Raw genomic sequence first — 23,587 nt, forward strand, 5'->3', positions numbered from 1 at the left:
AAAACAAAATTAGGTGCAGCTGAAATATTTACATTGTTCCATTCTAAAATAGTAAAAGAGCTATTGTAAATCAATGATCCAAAAAATAATGTAGCTAATGGTGAAGCATCTCAAGAGCAATCTTCATTTGGCACTGTACCATTCCCAAGAGAGACTTTCATTATCCATACCATTAATAGTATTACTATGGTCAGCGCTTAAGACTTCAAAATACATTCTGTACTGAGGCTCTTTAGTCTTTTACAAAGTATTTGTAGTGATCATTGGGCCAGTTATTTTCTTTATACATTGTTTAGTCCATAATGGACATTCAATATTTGAATGAATGCATGAAGAAGTCAGTAGTTATTGAACTGCTAGTTTAAGATATATTAGTCTTTCAGTCACTATTACATGGTCCTCAGGAAGTCACATAAGTATGAATCATATGTACTTCTGGATTCCTTGGACCCTTTCAGCTTTAATTTTTATGAGAACTATACTCTGACTAGTCTTCTTGCTTATAAGATGATGAGCAAAAACAGCAGGGGGCAAAGAACACTTTGGGTTTTGTACTTTTAGACCAAACTACCCTTTAAATACTAAGAAATTTCATCTATTTCAAACATACAGTTTTTAAAAATCCATCTAATAGCCTAGATGGCTCTGATAGCTTCTTCATTATTGACAGTCACTGGGGTTTATTTTTCAGTCTCTAAATCAGATATGAGTGACAGAGTAAATTAGCGGTACCACAAGAATATTTCAGTTAAGTGTTAAAATGAACAATATATGCAGAGATATTCTCATAAATAAAAATTAAAATTCATTTCCAATAATGAACTGGGCTCATAGTGATTCATAAGCCCTTTCTTTTATACAGCTCTCAACCTTAGTTGAGTTTTTTTCTTTTTTTATGAGATAGGATCTCACGCTAGTCCAGACTGACCTGGAATTCACTATGTAGTCTCAGGGTGGCCTTGAACTCATGGTGATCCTCCTACCTCTGCCTCCCAAGTGCTGGGATGAAAGGCATGCGCCACCAGGCCTGGCTGTTTAGTTGATACTGGATTCAAGCTGTGCTTCATAAAACTTGTCAGATTAATGGACATCCAACGACCTCATATAATTAACTTGTCTGATGGTTCAAGTTAAATATCATTGCCTTATTTTTTCCATATAAGTATGTTGATTTCTAAAAGGATATATGCCTTTAAGATCATATACTTTCGGAAAAATTTCTTTTCAAGTTTCATGTCAGAAAGTCATATTGCCCTAAGATCACCAAGGAGGCTGTAGCAGCAGTAGAGACTAGATGTGCCAGGGAAAAAAAAAAAAAAGATTATAGATAAACACATCTGCTGTAATTCCTAAGGCAAATATCCCTGTCAAGAAGTATTATATATTCATGTTTTAGTTAGATGTTTAGTAGTTGCCACTGTTTTTGTGAAATGCTTAATATGCTGAAATGCTACAATAAACCTTCAGCCAATTTACCTTAAAATATAACAAAAGCCTCTCATATTTTATGTAATGGAGAAAACAGATTCTGATGCTATGTGAGAAGGGAGGATGGTGGAAAGGTTCATGAAAGTTTAATACTTGTTTGAAAGCAATGCATATATTTACCTGCTGCAAAAAGCATGACAGCAACAGGTCTGTAGAAGCGCCTTCGTGATCCCACGCAGATAGAAATCAAACCCACCAGGAATGCAATGAGAATAATGGCAGCACCTCCCAGGAGTAAAGCCAGAGTAGCAATCTGCCAATCTGGAAATATAAAAGGAAGGCATGGTATTTAAGGGGGAAGTCCTAAAAGAATCAACAAAACTGTGCTTAGCAGCCTTCATCTTGCTACAGCTCAATTGATGTGATTTTGCTGCATGCTAAGCATCCTTTGGGGTTTGAAATGTATTGCAACAAAATTAATATTAATGTCCCTATTCAGAAACAGCTCCTCTGCTAAGCTCAGCAGAGTTTTCAGACCAGAGGTTTGCCATACTTTTCTCTCAAGGACTTTATGAGCATTCATATTAAATAAAGTGTCCTTTCCATGACCTATTTTCAATATCATGTTTTAAATTTGTATATCACTATTAAAGTTCACAAATATGAGGCATGGAAAATAACAATAAGGATGAATTTACATACATATGTATGTACATATATTTATACATCAATGTGACTACCATTCAGATAAGGATCTATAGATATTTCCATCATTTAGGAAGTTCCCAAACGCTCCCACCTGAGCTAGTGATATCTCTCACCATTACCAGCTTAGTTTGTCTGTTCATAAGTGGTATGAACTCTTTTGCATCTTGCTTTTAAGTGTCTGCAATTTATCTTGTTATTGTGTGTGGCAAGAAAACTTTTTATGCCTGTTTGTTCTTGGACAGGCTCCTCTCACCTAATGACAATTCCTCAAGATTTTATTTGTCTTCCCTCACCACTAACCACCTCCCCCAGTCAAAGAGCATTAGGAAGGGTTGCTTTTACTTCTTTTCTTTCATTTGTGTCTGACCATTGTGTATTTACCACTACAGAGATGTTTCTGGTTAAGGATTTGCATGGAGCTAGAATAGACTCAAAATGGCTGCTTACCCCTTTCTTCATTCGTATGATAACTAGTAAACATATATTGACCACTAAGTAGATGTAAGACTTTGTACATGAAGGTACCACTCCAGTTTCTTACATACGCTGTAAAAATTAAACCTAATTGATGATAGTTATTATTTTTTATTAAAAAATGATGCAGCAACAGTATGTCACAAAAAATGGCCCATTTTCCATTCATAGGAAGGGTAGGATATATTTTCTAAAAATAGTGAACCTATTTAAGTACAATATAGGTCAGGAAGCATAAAATAAATAACACTGTTTAGAATTCCCAGGCTGCTGCTTCTTTCTTAGTTTAATGTATAATTACAATGTATTTGATTCAAAGTCAAGAATTCATGATACTTCCCTCAGACATTATCCCTCTAGAAAGCCTCCCAACTGCAATTTTGCTGCACCCAGACAAAGATTAATACAGAAACACAGAATTTTCTTCTATAGCTACAGCATAATTTTCCACATCCTTGTCTTCTAAGAAATTCTGGATGTTTCACTGGCACTCAAGTAGGACTTGCATAGCAATCAGGAAACAAAGAAATAAGTGCAAAATAGAACAAATCTCCACTTCTTAAAATATCAAGATGAATCACATAAAGTATAAAGCATTTTTATGTCATCTATTTGTAACAAAGCCACATCACTTCAAATAAAAGTGTATCTGGCTTTCAAGTAGAAGTTAAAAGGATAGCTATACTATGGCATTTTCATTCCCTAACAGCATGTAGCTTTGAATTTACAAGCCAAAAGAATAATCCTTGCCCTTAAAAGTCTCTAAATTTCTTTGGAAAAGGTTATATATAGTATATTACTTAACACAATGGAAACTCTGGAAACTTGTGTGTAAGCTGAAATTTCTAAATGAAAAACATCTAAGTTTAATTATACTAAAGCATATAGAGAGCAAAGAATAAAATTTGTCTATGCATTTGTATGTTGGTGAAATTCCTGGAACTTAGCCAAGAAAGCTATGCTGTAAATACTTTCTACCTGAACTGTTACTGTTACAAAATGAGTATCACTGTAAAACAACTTCCCCAAACTATTCCATTTTCAAGTATATTAAAAGTACTGGCTTTATTTCAATAAACATTCAACTAAATTCCTACCCACTTAAAAAAATTAACACAAAATTACAATAGATTTGTTTTTTTTCTTTCTGATAAGCATATAAATGTATCTCAATATGTAGTCTCACACATTTCACTTTCAACCCCAAAATCTTAGCAATTATTCTCTACTTAAATATCTTCAAGTAATACCAAAGATACATTTGCTTGCATTTTGTAAGGATGCAATTATAAAAATATAAAAATTATAAAAATATGAAAATATGGAGACTCCTGAAAAGGCTGACTACAGAGATACCAACAGATCCAGTTATTCCCTTACTGGGCATCTACCCTAAAACCTTCAAAGCACAGGCCAGAGAGATTTGCTCAACCATGTTTGTAGCGGCTCAATTCATAATAGCTAAGAGCTGGAATCAATCCAGATGTCCATCACTAGAAGAATGGATAACTATCTACACAATGGAATTCTATACAGCAGTAAGAAAAAATGACACCATGAAATTTGAGGAAAAATGGGTGAACCTGGAACAGATCATTATCAGTGAACTTACCCAATCACAGAAAAAAAAATCACCACATAGTCTCACTCATCTACAGCACCTAACCTGAATCTACCCAAGGTTACATACCCAGCAAGCATTTCATGGACTAGACACTAGGATGGATGGGGAGGGAGGGGTGGGCATCAAAGGGGTGGGAAACACTAGTCTAGACCCAAACGGCAAATGGTACCATAAATTCTACTTCCTAAAAGGCAGACCAAATGGCTGAACCTTCACCAGGCCCTTATAGGAAACACCTGAACCACAAGACACTGGAGAGGGTAGGATCAAGTCTAACCTAAACCTTCCTTCTCCCTCTCTCTCCTCTCTAACTCTTGTATATGAGTTATATTTTTCCTAATTTTCTTAGTGGGCACTGACCTGTAACTCCCAGTACCAGCATGGGGCTATCATCCACAATGAGCTTTTGATCAGAGAAACCTACAAGGTTTCCTAAAAGAATGAGAGATTTCTGTCAGAGTAGTTGATGACCCAACAAAGGTTAGTGGTAAGACCCTATTGCTGAAGACACCATATGCAGCTGACAAGTAAAATGGAACGGCATGGTGGAAGCCAGGAGAGAGTCAGTCCCCAGACAGTCAGCAAATCTAGTGCCAGAAGGTGCTACATGGGCGACTGGGGGAAATGACCAATATCTGTCCAAGCAACTCATGGTCTAACCTACTTAGCAACAAATAACCGGTTGTGATGCCCACACAAGTGCAATAGTGGCACAAAACCATGGTGGGGAACCAACTGCTCTTGATTTGGCTAACTGATCCCCTCAGTGGTACAGGACCCATAGCTGGAGCTGGGAAACAAGTCAGAACCATATCCAAACATAAGCCCTCTCTCCAATATCAAGCTACCATCAATCATGGGGTACAAGAGGGCTTACACCTATTAAATTCTCTATAAAAAAAAGTAAGTGTTATCTCAATTTTTCAGGTGCTAACTTACTCTCCGTTGGAGAATCTGCTTCTCTTTTTCAGATAGATATAGATCCTAAGGAGAGAGCCACCCCATCATACCTCAAAAGGGTCCCTGCATAAACCAAGAAAAATTGGTGAAACAAGCAAGGGTGCTGTTTTCCTGGTGAACCGGATACCAGCACAAGGGGGAAGGAGATCAACACAGAGAAAAATCAACTCCTACCAAATCAGAGAGCCAGAGCCTCAGAGGCCCCAATACCTCATCACTGAAGCAGACCAAAAAATGAACACAACATGACTCAGGGAAATTTTGCGGAAAAGGGGGCGGAAAGAATGTCAGAGCCACATGTTGGGTCAGGATATGCAAAGACATTTATCGTACCAATAACTGTGAGCTAACTCCACAATGCATGACCCATATATCTCAACAAGAAGGTGCCAATGGGGAGGTGTTAGGTCACGGATGAGCCTAATAATGGTACCAAACTGCCTGTATTTGCTGAATAGAAAACTAATAAAAAAAAAAAAAAACTCAGAAAATTTTCTTTTCTTTAAAATTTTATTTTTGTTCATTTATTGAAGAGAGTGATAGAGAGAGTGTGTGTGTCAGAGACAGAGAGAAAAGAGATAATGGGCATGCCAGGGCCTCTAGCCACTGCAAATGTACTCCAGACACATGTGCCATCTTGTGCATCTAGCTTATGTGGGATCTGGGGAATTGAAGCTGGGTCCTTAGACTTCACAGGCAAGCGCTTTAACTGCTAAGCCATCTCTCCATTCCCCCAGCAAAATTTTTTCAAATGTTTTAAACTTTTTTTCTAAATAAAGGCTTCTCCAGCAATAAAAAATCACATAACAGAGTCAATGTGCTAAGTATGTAATATAAAGTGACACACATTCAATCCAGCAATGAAAAACAGAAAAAAATCCTATATTTTTACATAATGTTGGATTTTCTCAAAACAGCACTATTCTATTTCATAAGACAAAAATGCACTATAACACACTAGGAAATACTTTAAAGGTAGATGAATGCAAGCAGCTCTGGGTTTTCTACTAAATGTTCTATGTTTATTTTTAATGCTAAGACTATGGCTGATGAAAAAAAAAAACCTAGATGCAAAGACAGCATGGAGTCAACAGCAGCACTGCTGTGACATCATCCTTCTTTTGGTCTCCAACCAGAGCTCCAGCTATGCAAACAGAAATGGGCTATGACTACCCCTGTCCTGGCCAGAATCCAGGGCTTAAATTGGAATACCAAGACTATATCCCTGGTTGACAGTGCCAAGTCTTAGAACTGTCAACATATCCACTTGAAAGGATTTACTCAGGCCAGTTACCTAGGAGTAAAATGTTATACGGCTGGCCAAGATTGAAAAGTTGGTTAGAAAAGGCTATTATAATCAAGGTGTCCCAGGGTGCTTTTCTGGGGTTTGCCTGGGAACTTGGAGTTGCAAATAGGGCTTATGGCATACTGTCTCTATCAATACAGAACAAGAATCCATCATTCAAACATTAGGGCCAGGATAAGATGTGAATTTAAAGTCAAGGACTGTATAGGATCACATCACTAACATTCCCTTTCTCTTATTGAACAAGACTAGGATATGAAGGATACAAAACTAAAAACTACTTTATGAATACCTAGTATCAGCCAATAAAATGTCATGCTATTTATATTTTCAGATAGATAATGACTTTTCAACCAAAATCCAAAATTAGATTAGCAAGAATATATACGTTTTCCATCATATTATATAGAATCTGAGCAACATTATAGCAATATTGTAAGAAATGAACAAAAGAATTATCTCTACCCTATTGGTTTTACCATTAAGGTTTGCATGCCCCGAACACTTGCTACCCAGTATTCAGTGTTCATAAAATAACTCAACATATCATAAAATTTGTAATTTTGAACCCCATCTGTTTAAAAACATTATGTATTTTAATTTTCATACATTAATTTCTCTACCAATATTAGTTCCATAATTAAATTTATCACAGTATTTAGTCAGAGGAAGAATAGAGTCCTTAGAAACTTATTAATCTGCATTCATTTTACACATTTCCATAAATGATATACTGACACTGTAGTGGTACAATGAACATAACCCCAACATGGCAGAACCCAGTCTGGACAACATCAATGGCCTATAGTGCTGGTTTATATACTGTAAACTGGACATTATTTAAAATTAGGCCAGGTGATTGGAAATTTTGACTTATTTTCTGAGACACAGGAGAATAGGTGGTAATCAGTTGAGAAAATACTGGATGACTTTGGAGTACCAAACTAGTAAGGGCTTCAATGGGCAGTATAGCATGCTTTTTAGAACTCTAAATCAGACCTGAAATGAAGCTGTCATATGTAAGTTTTCCTCAAGAGTATTTGAGCAAAAATGATAAAGGGACATGATAGAGCCATTGGAACTAAGGGAACATGTGAGTTTCTACTAGTACTTTTTCAAATAGAAAAAAAAAGTAAACAGACACACACATATACTAACTTCTCCCTCCTCACAGTTATCAAGATGATAATCAGACAGTCACTGTATTATAACATCAAGCCCAATATTAATTTACAACTCAGGAAATACATAAATTTGAGTAGTGTTCCATGGTATTTTTATTAGGTGACATCAGAGTTTCCATTGTCTATACATATGTTAGTATTCTATGAAATTATCCTGACTTAATTTTAGCAGTATAAAGGGTGAGACTAGTCTGAAATTGCCACTGCATTACGAAAATTCTACGGTTCACATTATAAATACAAAATTAGAAAATTCTTAGGGGAATTCATATTTATAATTCATAATTTCCAGGAAAGGCAAAATTTTAGGAGATACATTTTCTACTTTTGGGCCATGGCCAATGTACCCAAAAGCTTTTTTTTTTTTTTTTTTCTTTTTTTTTTGATTTTTTGAAGTAGGGTCTTGCTCTAGTCCAGGCTGACCTGGAATTCACTATGTAGTCTCAGGGTGGTCTTGAACTCATGGCAATCCTTCTACCTCCCAGGCCTCTTGAGTGCTGGGATTAAAGGCGTGCGCCAACACGCTTGGCTCTAAAGCCTTTTGACTAAATTCATTTATGTCCAAACATTATGAAACACTGGATAATCTGATTAACTTTGTGCATACTGTTTCTATGCTGAGAGTAGATCTACTAAATATAAATCCCTGAACACACAATTGCTACTTCTTTTAGGAAATTAAATATAATTATTTTTATTTATTTGAGAAAGAGAGAAAGAGACAGTGAGAATGGGCATGCCAGGGTCTGTACCAATGCAAACGAACTCTAGATGCAAGTGCCATCTGTGCATCTGGCTTACTTGGATCCTGAGAAAATCAAACCAGGGTCCTAAGGCTTCACAGGCAGGTGCCTTAACTGCTAACATCTCTCCAGCCGAGGAAATTAGATATAATTAAAAGCAGCCAAGTGAATTTCACGTAAAAATTATTTACAAAGTAGTCCCACTATTTAGATGGGTAGTATTTTCTCTAACTATATTCTAAGATTTTAATGGATGAGTATCAGTCTTCTTTATTTTTCATTGCAAGTTAATATATGACTTTTTAAAACTTTATAATCACATTGAAACTTGTCAGATATCCATTTGCATTTTCTTCTTTGAATCCACCTAAAGAACATAAATTAATATAACTGTAACTGCAATCAGCCACTCACTAGATCCACCTAAGAGTGATTTTGACACCAGTCTTCCTAAGACATCTCAAAACTATCCATACCTAAGAAAAAAAAATGGACTATTTTCACTCATTTGAGCAAACATTCCTTGTTCGGAGTATCTTTACTCACCTATAGGACACAGCTATACAAAACATTTCAATTTAAGTAAATTATGTTGGAAAGAGCTTGAAAAGCCAACTCAGACTGCAAACCTCTTTCTACAACCAGGAATTGAAAATACTAGAATGGAGCTGGGCAAGGTGGCACACATCTTTATTCCTAGCACTCCAGAGGCAGAGATAGGAGGACTGCTGTGAGTTCAAGACCATCCTGAAACTACATAAGAATTCAGGGTCAGCCTGGGCTACAGAAAGACCCTACCTCAAAAAAAAAAAAGGAAGAATACAAGTATGGATGATATTTAAAGGGTCCAAAATGAAGTTGCAGAATAATATTTCAGACTTACATTCTCCCAATTTATCTGTCCAAGACCATGCCTTTTCCATAACCCATCCTTTGTCAGAAGTGATGGAAGATTAATGCTACATAATTCTGAGTTTAGACATTTCATATCCTCATATATGAAAAAATAAATAAAAACAGTGTTGTTATTTTGTGTAAAAGAAAGGCAATTATGGACTCTACAAATCTACCTCCAGAAGTCTTAAATGATAAATACTTAAATCTAATTGGGTCTACATGTGTCAAATTAACCCATCATAGAGCAGTTAAAACTTTGTTTTCTTAGCTCAATTACGTTCAGACCTAAATCCAACATGGTTTCATTAATTTTTCACTACACTCTGAGGTAGAAATAAATGAAGGAAGCTAAAATAAGAACTTGGATTTGAATTGCACTAGCTCAAAGCATCTTTTATTTTTCAAAACAACTATCAAAATGACTTTTTGTATGCAAATATTTAAAGCAAATAACTGTCTTTTTTAAAAAATGTAAAACAGTAACTGTGTAATGTGCTGCATAATATATTAAGCTTAATTATCAAAGAAGCTGTTAGATACTTAATTAACCAAGTTGTCAAGTATGAGTGTGGTAGTATGAATGATATGGCTCAATGTTTGCTCCCCAGCTGGTGGCGATTTGGAAAGTGAAGCCTTGCTGGAGGAGGTGTGTAACTAGGGGCAGGCTCTGAGGTATTATATAACCTAGAGTTTCCCCTTACCAGAGTTAGCTCACTCTTGTTGTTTCCTGCCTACTGCTATGGCAAGATGTAATGCCATCCTAGCCTCTGCTTATACCATGCTTTCCCACCATCATGAAGCTTTCCTTCAATACTTTAAACTGAAATAAACCCTTTCCTCCTATCATCTGCTTTAAAAAATATTCATTTTTACTTATTTGAGAGAGAGAGAGAGAGAGAGACAGAGAGAGAGAGAGAGAGAATGGGCACACCAGGGGCTCCAGCCACTGCAAACGAACTCCAGATGCATGTGCCACCTTGTGCATCTGGCTTACGTGGGTCCTTGAACTAGGGTCCTTAGGCTTCACAGGCAAGTGCTTAACACCCATCATCTGCTTTTGGTAAGGTGTTTTGTCCCAGCAGTGTGAAGGTAACTACAACAATGACAGTCAGCCTTTTTAGGGATATTCAGGTAAGGAGTTTCTAAGCAGTACAGTATGAGCTTGATTTTAAGCTAAAACAAGGTAACCATCCAAATATGATTCAGTAACTGGAAGACCAAATTGAATGTATATTTGGCCAAACTTTTAGAAAAATACTTGTCCAAAATTGCCAGGTGAATTCCTAGTTTTCAACCTATAACTTTTGTCTAAACTATTAGAGTTGTTTTGTATTGCTATTAAAAGAGTGTGTATACAGCCATGTTGGAACCATCGTTGGCCTCCTCCCTGTCCTCCCCCCCTGCAGTGGCCCTCCTTGTTGGGGAATGTGGGTCCTGCATTGTAGGGTTAGTACTTTTTATATTTACCAAATAAAGGGACCTTTTAAATGCTTCATGTATTTCTTAGAAAACTCAGTGGAAATGTAATTTATACTCTAGTTACCATAGCATATGGTGTTTCCTCCCAACTGAAACTATTTTTTTCTTTTTCTTTTTTTATTAGTTTTCTATTCTGCAAGTACAGGCAGTTTGGTACCATTATTAGGCTCATCCGTGACCTACCCCCTCCCATTGGACCCTCCTTGTTGATGTAAATGGGTCGTGCATTGTGGAGTTAGCCCACAGTTATTGGTACGATAAATGTCTCTGCATACCATGACCCAACATGTGGCTCTGACATTCTTTCCGCCCCCTCTTCTACAAAATTTCCCTGAGCCATGTTGGGTTCATTTTTGGTCTGCTTCAGTGATGAGGCAACTGAAACTATTATATACAACACTTAACAAGAAATCTTGATATTAAAATATGCTTCAAAATTTAGACAAAATAAAGCCACCATCACATCTAATGACTGCTCAATTTTTATGTACAATATGAGGAAATTTTCTCTATCATTCAATGATAGTATTACCTAACAGGCACTCACTAGAATTTTTCAATAGTAATTTCCTTTTTTAAAGTGTCTATTTGGATACATGAGGACACACATGTGTTTATGGATGTGCCAGAATCTCTTGCCACTGCAATGGAATGCCAGATACATGTGTCATCTTTTTGTATCTGGCTTTACATGACTGCTGGCAAATTGAACCTAGGCTGGCAGCTTCTGCAAGCAAGCACCTTTAACCAGCCCCTAAATAGTTATTTCTAATTGAGGGTATTTCTATAAACTTGTGGCAGGTCTGGTACATAAAATACTTGTTTTTTTCCTTCCATTTTCTTGAAAAGAACTAAGGTTGCAATTTGGAAAACTAGGTTATTTGGAAAAACAGAAAGAAAACCCACACCAGGAGGAAGTGGTGACTTTCTTCTAACCAGTAAAAAAGTATAGGTGATGGGTTAAGGACAGCTACTAATATTCAAAGAGTAAAAGGAAGATAGCTAGACAGCCACCCACAATCAGTTTCAAGAGACAGCCTTAGTAAATATGGGGGGGAATAAAATAAACAAGCAAACAATCCAGCCAGGTCTTTCTTACACCCCTCTGCAGAAGTAGATCATCTATGGTCTCTTTTTCAGCATTTTGCATGTTTTATTTCATTAGTTTCACAGACACAGCAGATCTCCACAAACACACTTACTGGATGACTGCTGACCAGAATATGCCTTGATAGGAAACAATGTTTCAATGAAGCTAATTTATTAGTCTTTGTGAGGAGGTAAGTAGAGTCATTTCTTGCTCTGTTACCCAGTACCGCCAGGAATAAGCTTGAGGCTTCATTCACAGAGGACAATGGCACTGAATAACTGATATAGGGGGCCTTAAATATGACATTAAGAAAGTTCTTTTGAGAAAAAAATAATTTTGAAGGGTGTCACTGTTTTTATACAGAGAATATGTGATTCAAGCAGTCCCACCTTCCATTTTTCCTAAATCTTTTTACTTAATAAACATTGACTTTGAACACGCAGGGCAAATTTTGTGACATGATACTGGAACAACATATGAAACTGTCATTTAAACTGAAAGACATTTAATAATACTGAGGCAGATAAAAATTGAGATGAATCATGTATATTGTCCTGGCTTATTGAAAGATTGTGAATATCTCATTAGTGTGTGTGTGTGTTGGGACTCTGTGGTACTTACAGCAAGACTGTAATAGGATAGAAAATCTAGGATTTACTGGTTTCCCCTGATGTACCTAGGAGCCAAAAAAAAAAAGTCAAGGGAAAATTTTCTTGTCTAATTTTCAAGGAAAATAATCCAGTAATTTTAAAATAAGATTGGTAACATTTTCTCTTAGTGTCTTAATTAAAATTCTGCTTAAGGAAAATAAATCTATTTTTTGTCTGATAAATACATCTTTTTAATAAAGCCAGAATGCAATAAGTTGTCAAATGAAAATTTATATCCATCTAATCAATTCAAGAAACTTACATAGCTGACTTTCACATGCTTGTGGGATTATTTACAACTTAAACTTAAGCCACTATTTGAAGCACTCTAATATAGAGAAACCTAGCTACATTTTTAAATCTTTTATTTATTTATTTGCAAGAAGAGAGAGTATGAATGGGCACCCCAGGGCCTCTAGCCATTGCAAACGAACTCCAGATACATGAACCACTTTCTGCATTTGGCTTTACATGGGTACTGGGGTATCAAGCCCAGGTTATTAGGTTTCACAGGCAAGCACCTTAACTGCTAAGCCCTCTCTCCAGCCTGACTTTTTAACTGCTATGTGAAACTAAACCAAGGATAATAAATAATCTCATAAAATACACAAATGTATTTGACATGTAGTTCTTAACTTCACCTAAAAGCAGTATTTTATAGTCTATAGCATTCCTTTAAACACCAAGTGATAGTTACTCACAGTATTAGATGGAAAAAGTCGAAATCCAACCTGGCAAGAACATTGCCTAAGGAGAATCTTTCTAATGACTATGTATCATTGTGTTCTGCCTCGTTTTCCTTACTGAATAACTGAGTTTAAAAAAAAAATCTTTCCTACTCTAAACACTGTATGATTATGTAATTCAATATATGGCTTTTTTTTTTTTTTTTTTTTGGTTTTTTGAGGTAGGGTTTCACTCTAGCTCAGGCTGACCTGGAATTCACTATGTTGTATCAGGGTGGCCTCAAACTCACGACGATCCTCCTACCTCTGCCTCCAAAGTGCTAGGATTAAAGGCATATGCTACCATGCCTGGCTTATATGGTAACTATTAAGAAAGGAATTCTTTTATTAAAGAAAGACAATAGAAACAAACAACTATACAAGTCCAGTCCTTGTCTACTACTTCAAAACTTGGATATTGCCTGGAAGTCTAACATTTCAGTGTAATGTACCAAGCATTTAGCAGAAGCATATATAACTTTAATAAAAGAAATGTAATCAAGCAACATGAAATTAAAGTCCATATTCCTAATCAGTTGGAGCTTTGCCTATCTGAAAATGTAGACCAAAGATGACAGGAGAGGCCTCTCTACATATCTCTATGCATTCATTCATCCATTCATCCTGCTTTTTGTATTTGTAGAAAGGTTAGGTTCTTCTCTTTTCAAGCCAAATCCAAAATGACTTGATGTAAATAACCAATTATTAAAGTTGTATGTTGCCTGAGGACAATATTTATCCTAGCCATGTATCGTTACAACACAACATGTAACAGCTTCAAAAATCTTAGATGCTATGCAGTTCTCTTTGTTCTTCAGAAGCAAGAAAGAATTTGCAGATTTACAACTACACTTGTAGTTAGATGGTGTTCCATCAAGAAGTAGAATTCAGTTCTCTTACCCTTAAATCTGAGTTGGACACATGGCTCTTTGTAACCAACAGAATGCTATATCAAAGATGGGTGGCTTCCAGGCTAGTTCACAGGCTGGTTCTCTTTGAATTATGTGGGCAATAAGTCTACTATCATGCATGTCACGCTAAAAAACCAGCTATATGTGCGTGACAGAAATCCAGATGTGAACAGTCTCTCAACCATCCCCCACCAAAGTGCCTAACTTCTGAGCAAAGGGATTTGGAAAAGGTTTCTATAGTTCCAATGTTCCAGTCCCCAGCCATGAAAATCATACTTAGCTATGGCCACAGATATTCTGGAACAATAACAAGATATGTTCACTATGCCCCATGTACATTTCTGAACCATACAAATTCACAAGCATGGTTATTTTACACCACTAGATCTTGATGCAGTTAGTTTCCCAGCATCAGTAAGTAGAACACTCTTGGTTAAAACTTCATCTGTACCACCAATTGAAAGCTTGGTAAGTGTACAAAAATCCTTAGTATTCTCATTACTTATATAAACACTACATTACCTGTTTTGCAAATTTATTGTGAAATTAGGATTTGCTAGGCATCTGCTCTATAGTACTTCTGAGTGAAAAGAATAATATGAGAATATAAGAAAAAGATAGTAAGTTTTGTTATCATGACCTAATAAGAGCTCTATTAAATGTTTGGTAATACATACCAATATTTAACTTTGAAATGAACAGAGTACTTCACAATGCAATGCAAAATATTTTAATTTTTAAGGAATAAAAAGTCCTCCTATTGAAAAAAATTCACTTTTTGCTTTTCTAAACATGTAATACGAAAGGAAAACAATGTTTTATATATTCCATCTTCATGATGTGTCAAATGAAGAAGTTAAGAGGTTGTATGAGGTTACAGAAATGGTAAATAGCCAAGGTCAGGTCACATTACTGCTCTGCCCTCCCACTGAATTTATGCTAGTTTGCCTTGTTGTGGAGGCAATGTGTTCAATGAATCTTAAGACCTTAAGGGTTTTCTTAGCCACTTTACTACTAAACACAAACAGCAAGCACAACCAAACATTCCTGAAATGCGTTTTTGAAAACAGGTAAAATCTATTGCTTGAGAACAGCTTTTGTTTGTTTTTGTTTTTGTTTTGTTTTGAAATGCCAGGCTTTGTTTCAAAGGCCAGCTTTCATACACCCATCAAACCTCTTGGTTGCCAAAGACTGATCTAAGAGGCTCCCTGGGGATAACAACCCTTCTATAAATGTGAGAAAAAAAAATAAAAGAATTGTATTTGCTCACAAATTAAACACCTCTTTGTAAAAGGAAACCTGGGTAACTTGATTTCTAGAAGTTATTAAAAAGAAAATGTGCATTAAGACCTTGATATAAGTTATCCTTAGTTTTGTTCGGTTATTAGTTGAGAAAGTTTTGGTGCTGACAAGTACTGTTATTTTTCATCAATGAATGAGTTTGTCCTAGTGTTATTTCAGAGAATGTCAAAAGGCAAACCTGTAGTAACCCAAAGGCTGGCTAGCTATTTGTAAACATGTACCAGGAGTAAGTCATTTCCAGCACCAACTGAACCTTCCTTGGAACAAATCACATTGTGAGGTTTCTTAATGAAATTCTATTTCCACATTAAGGTACACACAGATGACAGGGATGTGAACTCAGAATCAGTGTAGCTCAGTTTTTACAAGAGTTGCATGTGTTCTGACAGTTCTGTTTATGTTAGGCTACCCACCTACGTTTTGTTTTCTTAATACCTCTCTTTAAAGTGTATTTGTATATTAAAGGTTTTAAGAAATGAGCCATATGCAAGCACTCTTAAAATAACCTCCTGTCAACTGGAAAGAATTTTCACCTATCTTAGCATATTGTGCACTGCCATTTCAAAACTACTGGTGACTCAGGTTACAAATGCAGCTATTCTAGGGCAGTGTATGAATGATATTAATCATATTCCTTTAAAAGGTACTATTTGATCAAGTATTGATAAATCCACTCCTTACATTTCAAGATTTACCATCAATATGTTTATTGGGCCACATATATGTCCCTCCTTTTATTGCTGAGTTGATAAATCATAGAGATATTAAGAAGTTATGTGTTTTAGCTACATATTTACAATTTTTTAAAAAGGGAATGTAAAATTACCTTAGAGGTTATACAAAATATTTGATGTTGAGTTTAGGGTGAATGCATTCTGGATACACTTGAGCCATTCTATTAAATTCTCTTGAAACTGTTATGGTAATAAAACCCTAGCAAGTATATTCTAATATTCTAGAAAACTTACCAAAGTAAACAAAAGCATTATGACCATTTTGAATAAAATTGAAGACTTATTAAAAGGCTGTGTAAAACAGAACTGGGGACAACCATACTTAGAAAGGAATTTCATGGCTAGTAGCCATGGGATTATTGCATATTCTAAACTTCCTAACAAGCATTATCCCCCACCACCACCACCACAGTACAAGCTACAGTCAATTAGTTGTTAGTCATTTGCTCATTTGTTTTTCTAGTGAACTGAAGCTGAGTATCTGCATTGTGCCCCCACACACTGAATTGAGATAGCAGGGAGAAGCATTGTGGCTGACTGACAACCAGATTACTGGTTCTTACTAAAAGTGCTGATGCAACCTTCAATACACCAGGATGCAAAAGATGATTCTGCTTTCACTTAAAACCATACAACGGGTTACAAACAGAAAACAATGCATTTTTTTCATACCAAAATTAAAATGTGAACTAAAAAAATAATGGTTTAGGGGAAAATTTCGGTAGAAACTGGACCTAAGTACTGTACACTGTCACCAGAAGAAACATTCCATAAATTTTCCCTCTCTAAATAAAACCTTGCCTCTTCTAGGCATTTAATTCTAATTAAGACAAAGTTTTTTAATTAAGCCCTGAAGATCCCAGTAAAACTGTCCTTAGCAGCTCCCATGGGAAGGAGGGGGGAGGGGAGAGGGAGAGATTTCTCTTGAAATCTTCAGAAAAGTCATTTTCCTCTCTGCCTCCTGCTACTCAACACAACAAACAGACCAAAAAAGCTGCCTGTTTTTGCAAAAGGGTTGATTCTGGTAGATTATAAATTCAAGTTCACATGACATCTTTAAAAAGCACATTTTCTTAGTGAGAATGCAACACATTTTTTCACATTTTATCCCTTCTCCTTCACAGCTGAACTGCTGATAGAAAGTCAAGAACTGTTCCTTATAACCTCTAACAAAACCATCTCTACTTGTTACCCATTTACTTACAAAAATCTTATCTTTTGTGGGCTGAAAACTGTGTTTAAGCAAAATTAAGCTAAAGCTGAGTTTTAGGAACCCACACAGATGGACATGAGGATTATGCCTGCCTTTGATTTTTACTTCTTTGCCTAGTCCTACTGGCACTATACTTGCATTAAGCTTGTGTCTCCTCCTCCTCTTTTTTTTGGCCAAAAAAAGAAGGGGTGAGGAGCTGAAATAAATGGGTATGGAGGCAATTAAAGAAAGATTAGCAAACACTGCACAGTGCTCAAACAAACTTTCACTGGCTCCTCTCCATCACCACATTCCAGGCCAAGAGAAAAAGGATAGCAGTCTGAAAAGCAAATGGGACCAAATGCTGGTCTCTAACCTAGATGAAAAGTCTTTATGCAATCAGGGTCTATTATTTCAGGAGACAGAGAGAAGGGGGCAAAAGATTCACGTTGCTAAGGATACATGCTGAAGCTGTCATTCCTACATAAATTTCCATTTCTAGTGCAGAGAGGAAGGGAAAGATATTTTCTCCAAAGTTTATTTGAATCTCCTGGTTACTAAAGAAAGGCATTTTACCAATTTACTTTATCTTTAGTTGTAAACAACCAAACACTGAAAGAATTAAAAGACCTAAATGTTGACCTCCTGCTGCCATTTAGTCCCTCCACCAAGAATTCATCAACAAAGACTAAACCCCTCAATGGGAATTCTGAGGCAATAGGAAAGGAAAGGCCTTTGTAAGTACAAAATTAAATTGATGGGAGGAATTTAACCAAGTGAACTAATTTCTCTTATAACAAGAAACTAAAAGACAAAGGAAAATCAGATTTTTGTGTCTTTTCGTACTATTTCAGCTTTACTGGAACTTGAAACGTTGAGTCAAGCTTTATAAATTGTCTCAAAAAAGACATGAAACTGTCAGGAAGGAATTTAATGTGTTTCTCAGGTTGGTATGAGTGTTTGTAAAAACACCATTAGATCCTTCCTATATAGCCCTTACTCTGCACACTCCAGCAGAAGAAGAATCAGGATTAGAAAGGGAAGAGTTTGCAACGAGAAATAGGAAGGCAGCAAATTTCTGTAAAAAACTGGGCCATAGGGCACATAGAAAACTGGGGGTGGAGGGTCATGGAGAGAACAAAGCCATAAAGACTCTGTGAGGTTACCACCCCTACTCCCCTTCTTCCTATCCATTTTCAGTGATGCTTGAATAAAGCACAACTTTCCAGGCAACTGTAAGTAGCTATCTCAAGAAGAAAAGAGGAATTTCTTACGGTGGGAGGGAAATAAGGACAACTCAGACCAACCACAGTGTCACCAAAAAAGGAAAGGAAACTAAATCTGTTCTTTTAGCTCTCTACATTCCTCCTCCAAATTTAAGGAAATAAAATCCAAGTCCAAAATTCATTGAGGAAAGAGCAGGTAAAGCAGAGTAGAGGAGGAAGAAACGTCAGTTCTAAACTTGGGTAAATCCCTCTATAAGAAAAAGGGAAGAACATACACATCTTCACGGATGTGGGGGTGGGGTTGTTCATTTCTACATTAACAGAGGTGTGGAAGGCGTTGTTTTTTTTTTTTTTTTTTTTTTTTTTTTTTTTTGCCCAGGCACATGGCTCTCGCCTTAAATGATAACAATTCCCCAAAATAGCCTAGGTGTTACTCCAGAGAGCTAGAGGAGAGGGAGGGCGTGGGAGGTCGCGGCGCGGCGCGGCGCGACGCGAGCGGGAGCTGGAGCGGGGAGAAGGGGACAGGCAGGGCTGCATGCAGGGACGTTCGGGAACATCTTCGAAGGGATGGGATGTGCGGGTTCGGTGAGGGCGAGGACAGGACAGGACAGGCGGAGAGGAGCTTCAGGAGGGGACGAGAGGACAGGAGAGGAGAGGAGGCAGCTTGAGCCGAGGGACACCGGACGAGAGGAAGGATCGCGGCCGCAAGGCCCTCACCGCTGCTGAGTGTGGACTCGCAATGCCAGATGTCCAAGCTGGCGGGCTTCCGGCACGACTCCCACAGGGACAGGTAGTACTGGTGGTCGGCCGTGACCCAGGCCGGGCTGAGCACGGCGCCCATGTCCAGACACAGAGCCAGGAAGATGCACACCAGCCCGACAAGCTTCAGCGGCGTGAGCACCGACACGCGCACCTCTTCCATGCCGCTGCCCGCAGAAGCCATGCCGGGGCGCCGCTGCCGCCCGCCTACCCGCCCGCCCCTAAGCAGACTAGGAGGCCAGCCGAGTGGATCACAAAAGCTGGGAGCCGCGAGAGCCCCAAGCCTCACGCGCCACGAAGGCCAACGCGAGTGGGCCGAGGCGGATGACGCGATGTGGGTCGTGAGCTGCAGCAGGTCGAGCGATCTGGCCGCGGACCTTCGCCGCGCGTTCTGCACGCGCCCGCGCCAGCCCCTCCCTGGCTGGGCTCGCTCCGCGCGGGTTCGTCCCCGGGCTAGCGGAGGCGGTGCCAGCCCTGAGGGGCGGAGAGTCCGCGCCCAAGCGGCGTCAGGCTCGGGCTCTGGGCGCCAGAGGCTTCCGCCCGCCCCGCCCCGCCCCTCTTTACTAGGGCCCACAGGCCGGCTCAGCCTTTCTTCTGAGATGCCAGCTCTCCTGCTCGCCTTGTCACATGGTCTGCCTTATGGGTATCGGGGATGAGTTGTTTTCTAGATTTCTGAGGTGGATTCCTAGGTTTCCTAGCCTGTGGCCTTTGGAGTAAAGACAATTGCTTACTTTCAGTGATGTAACAACCTCTTCCCAGCCAGTTTCATCGCCTGAGGGATTTGGAAGAAAACGAGAAAAGTAAGAAAGGGCATTTCATCATATTCACAAGCCTACAAAGGGCCAGGAGTCCATTGCACTCCCCACCTACCACCTCTCAGTTTTAACTCCATTCTTAAGCTAGCTGCCGCTTCTGTCCTCTGGGCTCACCTGCTTTTGAGCCCTCTCTGAAGGCCACACTACAGAAAAAATAAGAATGAGAGATTTCACAAAATGTAAAGTAAATTTAATTTGCATCTGACACTCTATCCTTTGAATGTTGCCTAAAACCTTAATTAACTGTTTACACTACTCCCAGCTAGAACTGAAACCCTACATGGGTATTAAGCGGTCCTTGTACTAACCCCCCCCCCACAAGCTCTAGTTCTGGGCTTACCATATGAAAAAGTGGTGTGCCATATTTGAGTGGAAAACTAATGAATCTACACATGTATATCGGGAAAATGATGACTTAAAAATTCAGCCCAATAAGGTATTGTCCTGATCCTTAAGGGTAACCTTTGTATGTGTACATCGATACATAGAACTAACCCCTTGGAGTTGAAATTACTGCTCTGCCATGGGCTAGCTAGTTCACCATGTGATTGGTAGGTTATCTTCTCATATCTTTTCCACTTTTTCCATCTTTTCTATATAAAAAGGCAGTTTATTGACTAGGTCATTGGCTACGGTGGGATTGTTTCTAAATCATTCACCTTTTTGAAAATATTGTGAGAAACCCAAAGTAAGGGTTAAGATCTGAAGAATGGAAGGAGCGTCATTCCTCTTAAGAAACACCATATTCAACCATGTAAAATGCTATACTTTATGGAGGGCAGGAAGGACATTCTTTTTGTTCTAATCACTTCTTTCCATGGGCTGACTACACTATGACCTAAGCAATACTAGACAGGAAGAAGGAATAAAATTAGTAGCAGTTGACTTGAGAATAAAAAACAATCCAATGTCTAAACTAAAGGTTTTGTGACATCCCTAAATTAGAATACTACCAATGATTCCTTTATCGTGCTAATTACCCCAGGACCCTTAATAAAACAGTCTGGGGCAATCTAAGCTTTTTAAGATTTTCCAGCTACTTCTAGGCTTCCTAATTGGAAAGTAGCCTAAGTGTGCACCTCCTCCATCCCTGCCCCCTGCACTTACATTAGAAATTGCTTTAAGGAACTTTGAAAATTTCCAACAATGAGGATGAATGTGTGACAAGGCTTGTGATATTTTTACCTTAATTTATATTGTAGGCTTATGTACATTTAAAAGCAATTGGGGGGGGGGAGGTATGTCTCTCTCTAGCCCATACTGATCTGGAATTCACTATGTAGTTTCAGGGTGACCTTGAACTCATGGTGATCTTCTTACTCCTCCCAACTGCCAGGATTAAAGGTGTGCACCACCACATCTGGCTTAAAAGTAATCTTTAAGAACATTTCTTAAGCATGTACAGTTAAAAAGAATTTTTCCCTCCAAGTTCTATCACCTTACCTTAAGTATTTTATTACCTCAGATAATACTTTTGTTATTATTCCCGTAATTCAGGCTTCCTTCTTCCACCCCAGTCCCCAGCCCCCATCCTTATTTTACTACATTTGTTCTTGATCTTTCTCAACTAGTGACTTGTTCTCTTTCTTAATTTGACAAAATTTTCTCTTATCTCCAAAGTTAGACCAAATCCACCTAAAATAGTCATTTTTATATTAATCATTCGTAAGGTTTACAGTGTAGAAAATATAGTCCTGATCAATTATCTTTAGTGTTCAGCTTTAAAGTACATAAAGGAGCTGGGCACAGTGGCACATGCTTTTAATCCCAGCACTTGGGAGGCAGAGGCAGAAGGATTGTCATGAGTTTGAGGCTAACCTGAGACTATATAGTGAAAACCAGGTCAGCCTAGGCTAGAGTGAGACCCTACCTCAAAATCAATCAATCAGTCAATCAATTAATCAATCAATAAAATACATAAAGGACTCAAGACAAAAGTGATGTGGGAATTTTGGGGTGTGTTTAGAGAGAAATTAAGCCTTCACCAGCTGTTGTTTGGACAAGAGTCAGGGGGTCAGAAAACTCAACAGTCAAAAACCTTCTACTTGGTCAATGGTCTCTGGATTCTTTTGTTATGAATTCAAGTAATTGAAATGCAAATACCAGAAGGTAAAGTTTAGAGGTTTCATTCGATGATAGATACAATTTAAGAGAAGGAAGGAAAGCACACAGCCCTTGCTCAAGGAGCCGAGAGGGGGCTTCCTGAAATAGGAAAGGTCACTTCAAGATATAGGTCAGGATGTTTTATGTGAGGCCCCTGGATGGTATCCTGGGTTCAGCATTTCTAGAAAAGTGCTAACCCCTTAGCATTCCTTCCTCTCCCAGGAAAGGAAGAGATGAGTGGAGGCCCTTATTCACCTCCTCTGGTGAGATTTTAGGAGATGTGAAAAATCCAGATTCTCCCTTCTGATATTTCTGACCTGTAGCAAAGTAGAATAACCTACATTCTCCATCTACAGGCCCAGGGACATTTTCCACATTTAGCCAAGAGAAAGCCATTTACTTTGGGGGTTCTGTTATCTTTAAACTGCCTTATCCCTCTCCCCCTAAAGAAGGAACCCTAACTGTCATTAGGGAATTGGGGTGGTGACTGGTCTGCCTTATTTGAGCCGAGTGAGGTTGCCAGGTGTGGGACTTGGGAAACATCTCCAGTGGTTGTAAGGGACCCAGAAGTGCATTAGTGCATTGGTAGAGTGTAAAAGAGAGAGAGAGAGAGAGAGAGAGAGAGAGAGAGAGAGAGAGAGAGAGAGAGAGAAACTTCTGGATAAAAATGTTAGGAAGAAAGGCTAAACAAGATGAATCAAGAGGAAGTTGGCACTAAGTAAATTAGGGCTGTTTAGGGTTCACATTTTTATAGACTTTTAGATCTTGATGGGAAATGAAGGAACCCAGGTATAATAGAGTTAGATTTTAGTGGCGGGTAGAGTTTGGGTGACTGAACCCTGAACGTGAAAAGTGCAGGAAAGTTTGCACTTGCTAAAAACCAAAGATGATCTGACTTATCTCTTGCCTAGTTCCCCAGACCTGTTTTTCCACAAATAACCAGGACCCCTCCTGGGAGGTAGGGCTTTCATAGGATTTAAACATTGTGGTTGGTCAAGTTCAGCGCATGGAACTTGGTGTCAGGGCTAACCTCTTCCTGAAATAGCCCCTAGCCCTAACCAACCAGCTGTCCTTCTGGTTCACCTGAGCTGGAAGACAGCCTCCCTCCGCTATAAGGTTATAACTAACTTTGCAAGGGGAGGGCAGGCTCTCTGATCACTTGGGAATTTCCAGTTGGTGAATTTTTCCCTGGGCTGGGCCTCTAGTCCTTACTCTCCACATGGGTTCTTTATCCCCTCAATTCCCCACATGGCAGGAGCGCCTTGAATTTTCTTTTC

General features: G+C 38.4%; 1 protein-coding gene across 3 annotated transcripts in view; it reads right to left on the minus strand.

Annotated features, from left to right (window-relative positions):
• The window catches only part of Tmem47 (transmembrane protein 47), a 111,293-nt gene extending 91,519 nt beyond the window's left edge, over positions 1 to 19,774 (minus strand). For all 3 annotated transcript variants that reach the window (XM_045140743.1, XM_045140744.1, XM_004670659.2), the window contains exons 1-2: positions 19,351 to 19,774; positions 1,609 to 1,749 (exon numbers count right to left, since the gene is read on the minus strand). In XM_045140743.1, coding sequence (XP_044996678.1) covers positions 1,609 to 1,749; positions 19,351 to 19,576 — 367 coding nt within the window. In that variant the 5' untranslated portion in view covers positions 19,577 to 19,774. The remainder of the gene's footprint in view (positions 1 to 1,608; positions 1,750 to 19,350) is intronic.
• Positions 19,775 to 23,587: the final 3,813 nt, after the last annotated feature.

This window comes from Jaculus jaculus, chromosome X (genome assembly GCF_020740685.1).
Source record: "Jaculus jaculus isolate mJacJac1 chromosome X, mJacJac1.mat.Y.cur, whole genome shotgun sequence".
Taxonomy (NCBI): Eukaryota; Metazoa; Chordata; class Mammalia; order Rodentia; family Dipodidae; genus Jaculus; species Jaculus jaculus.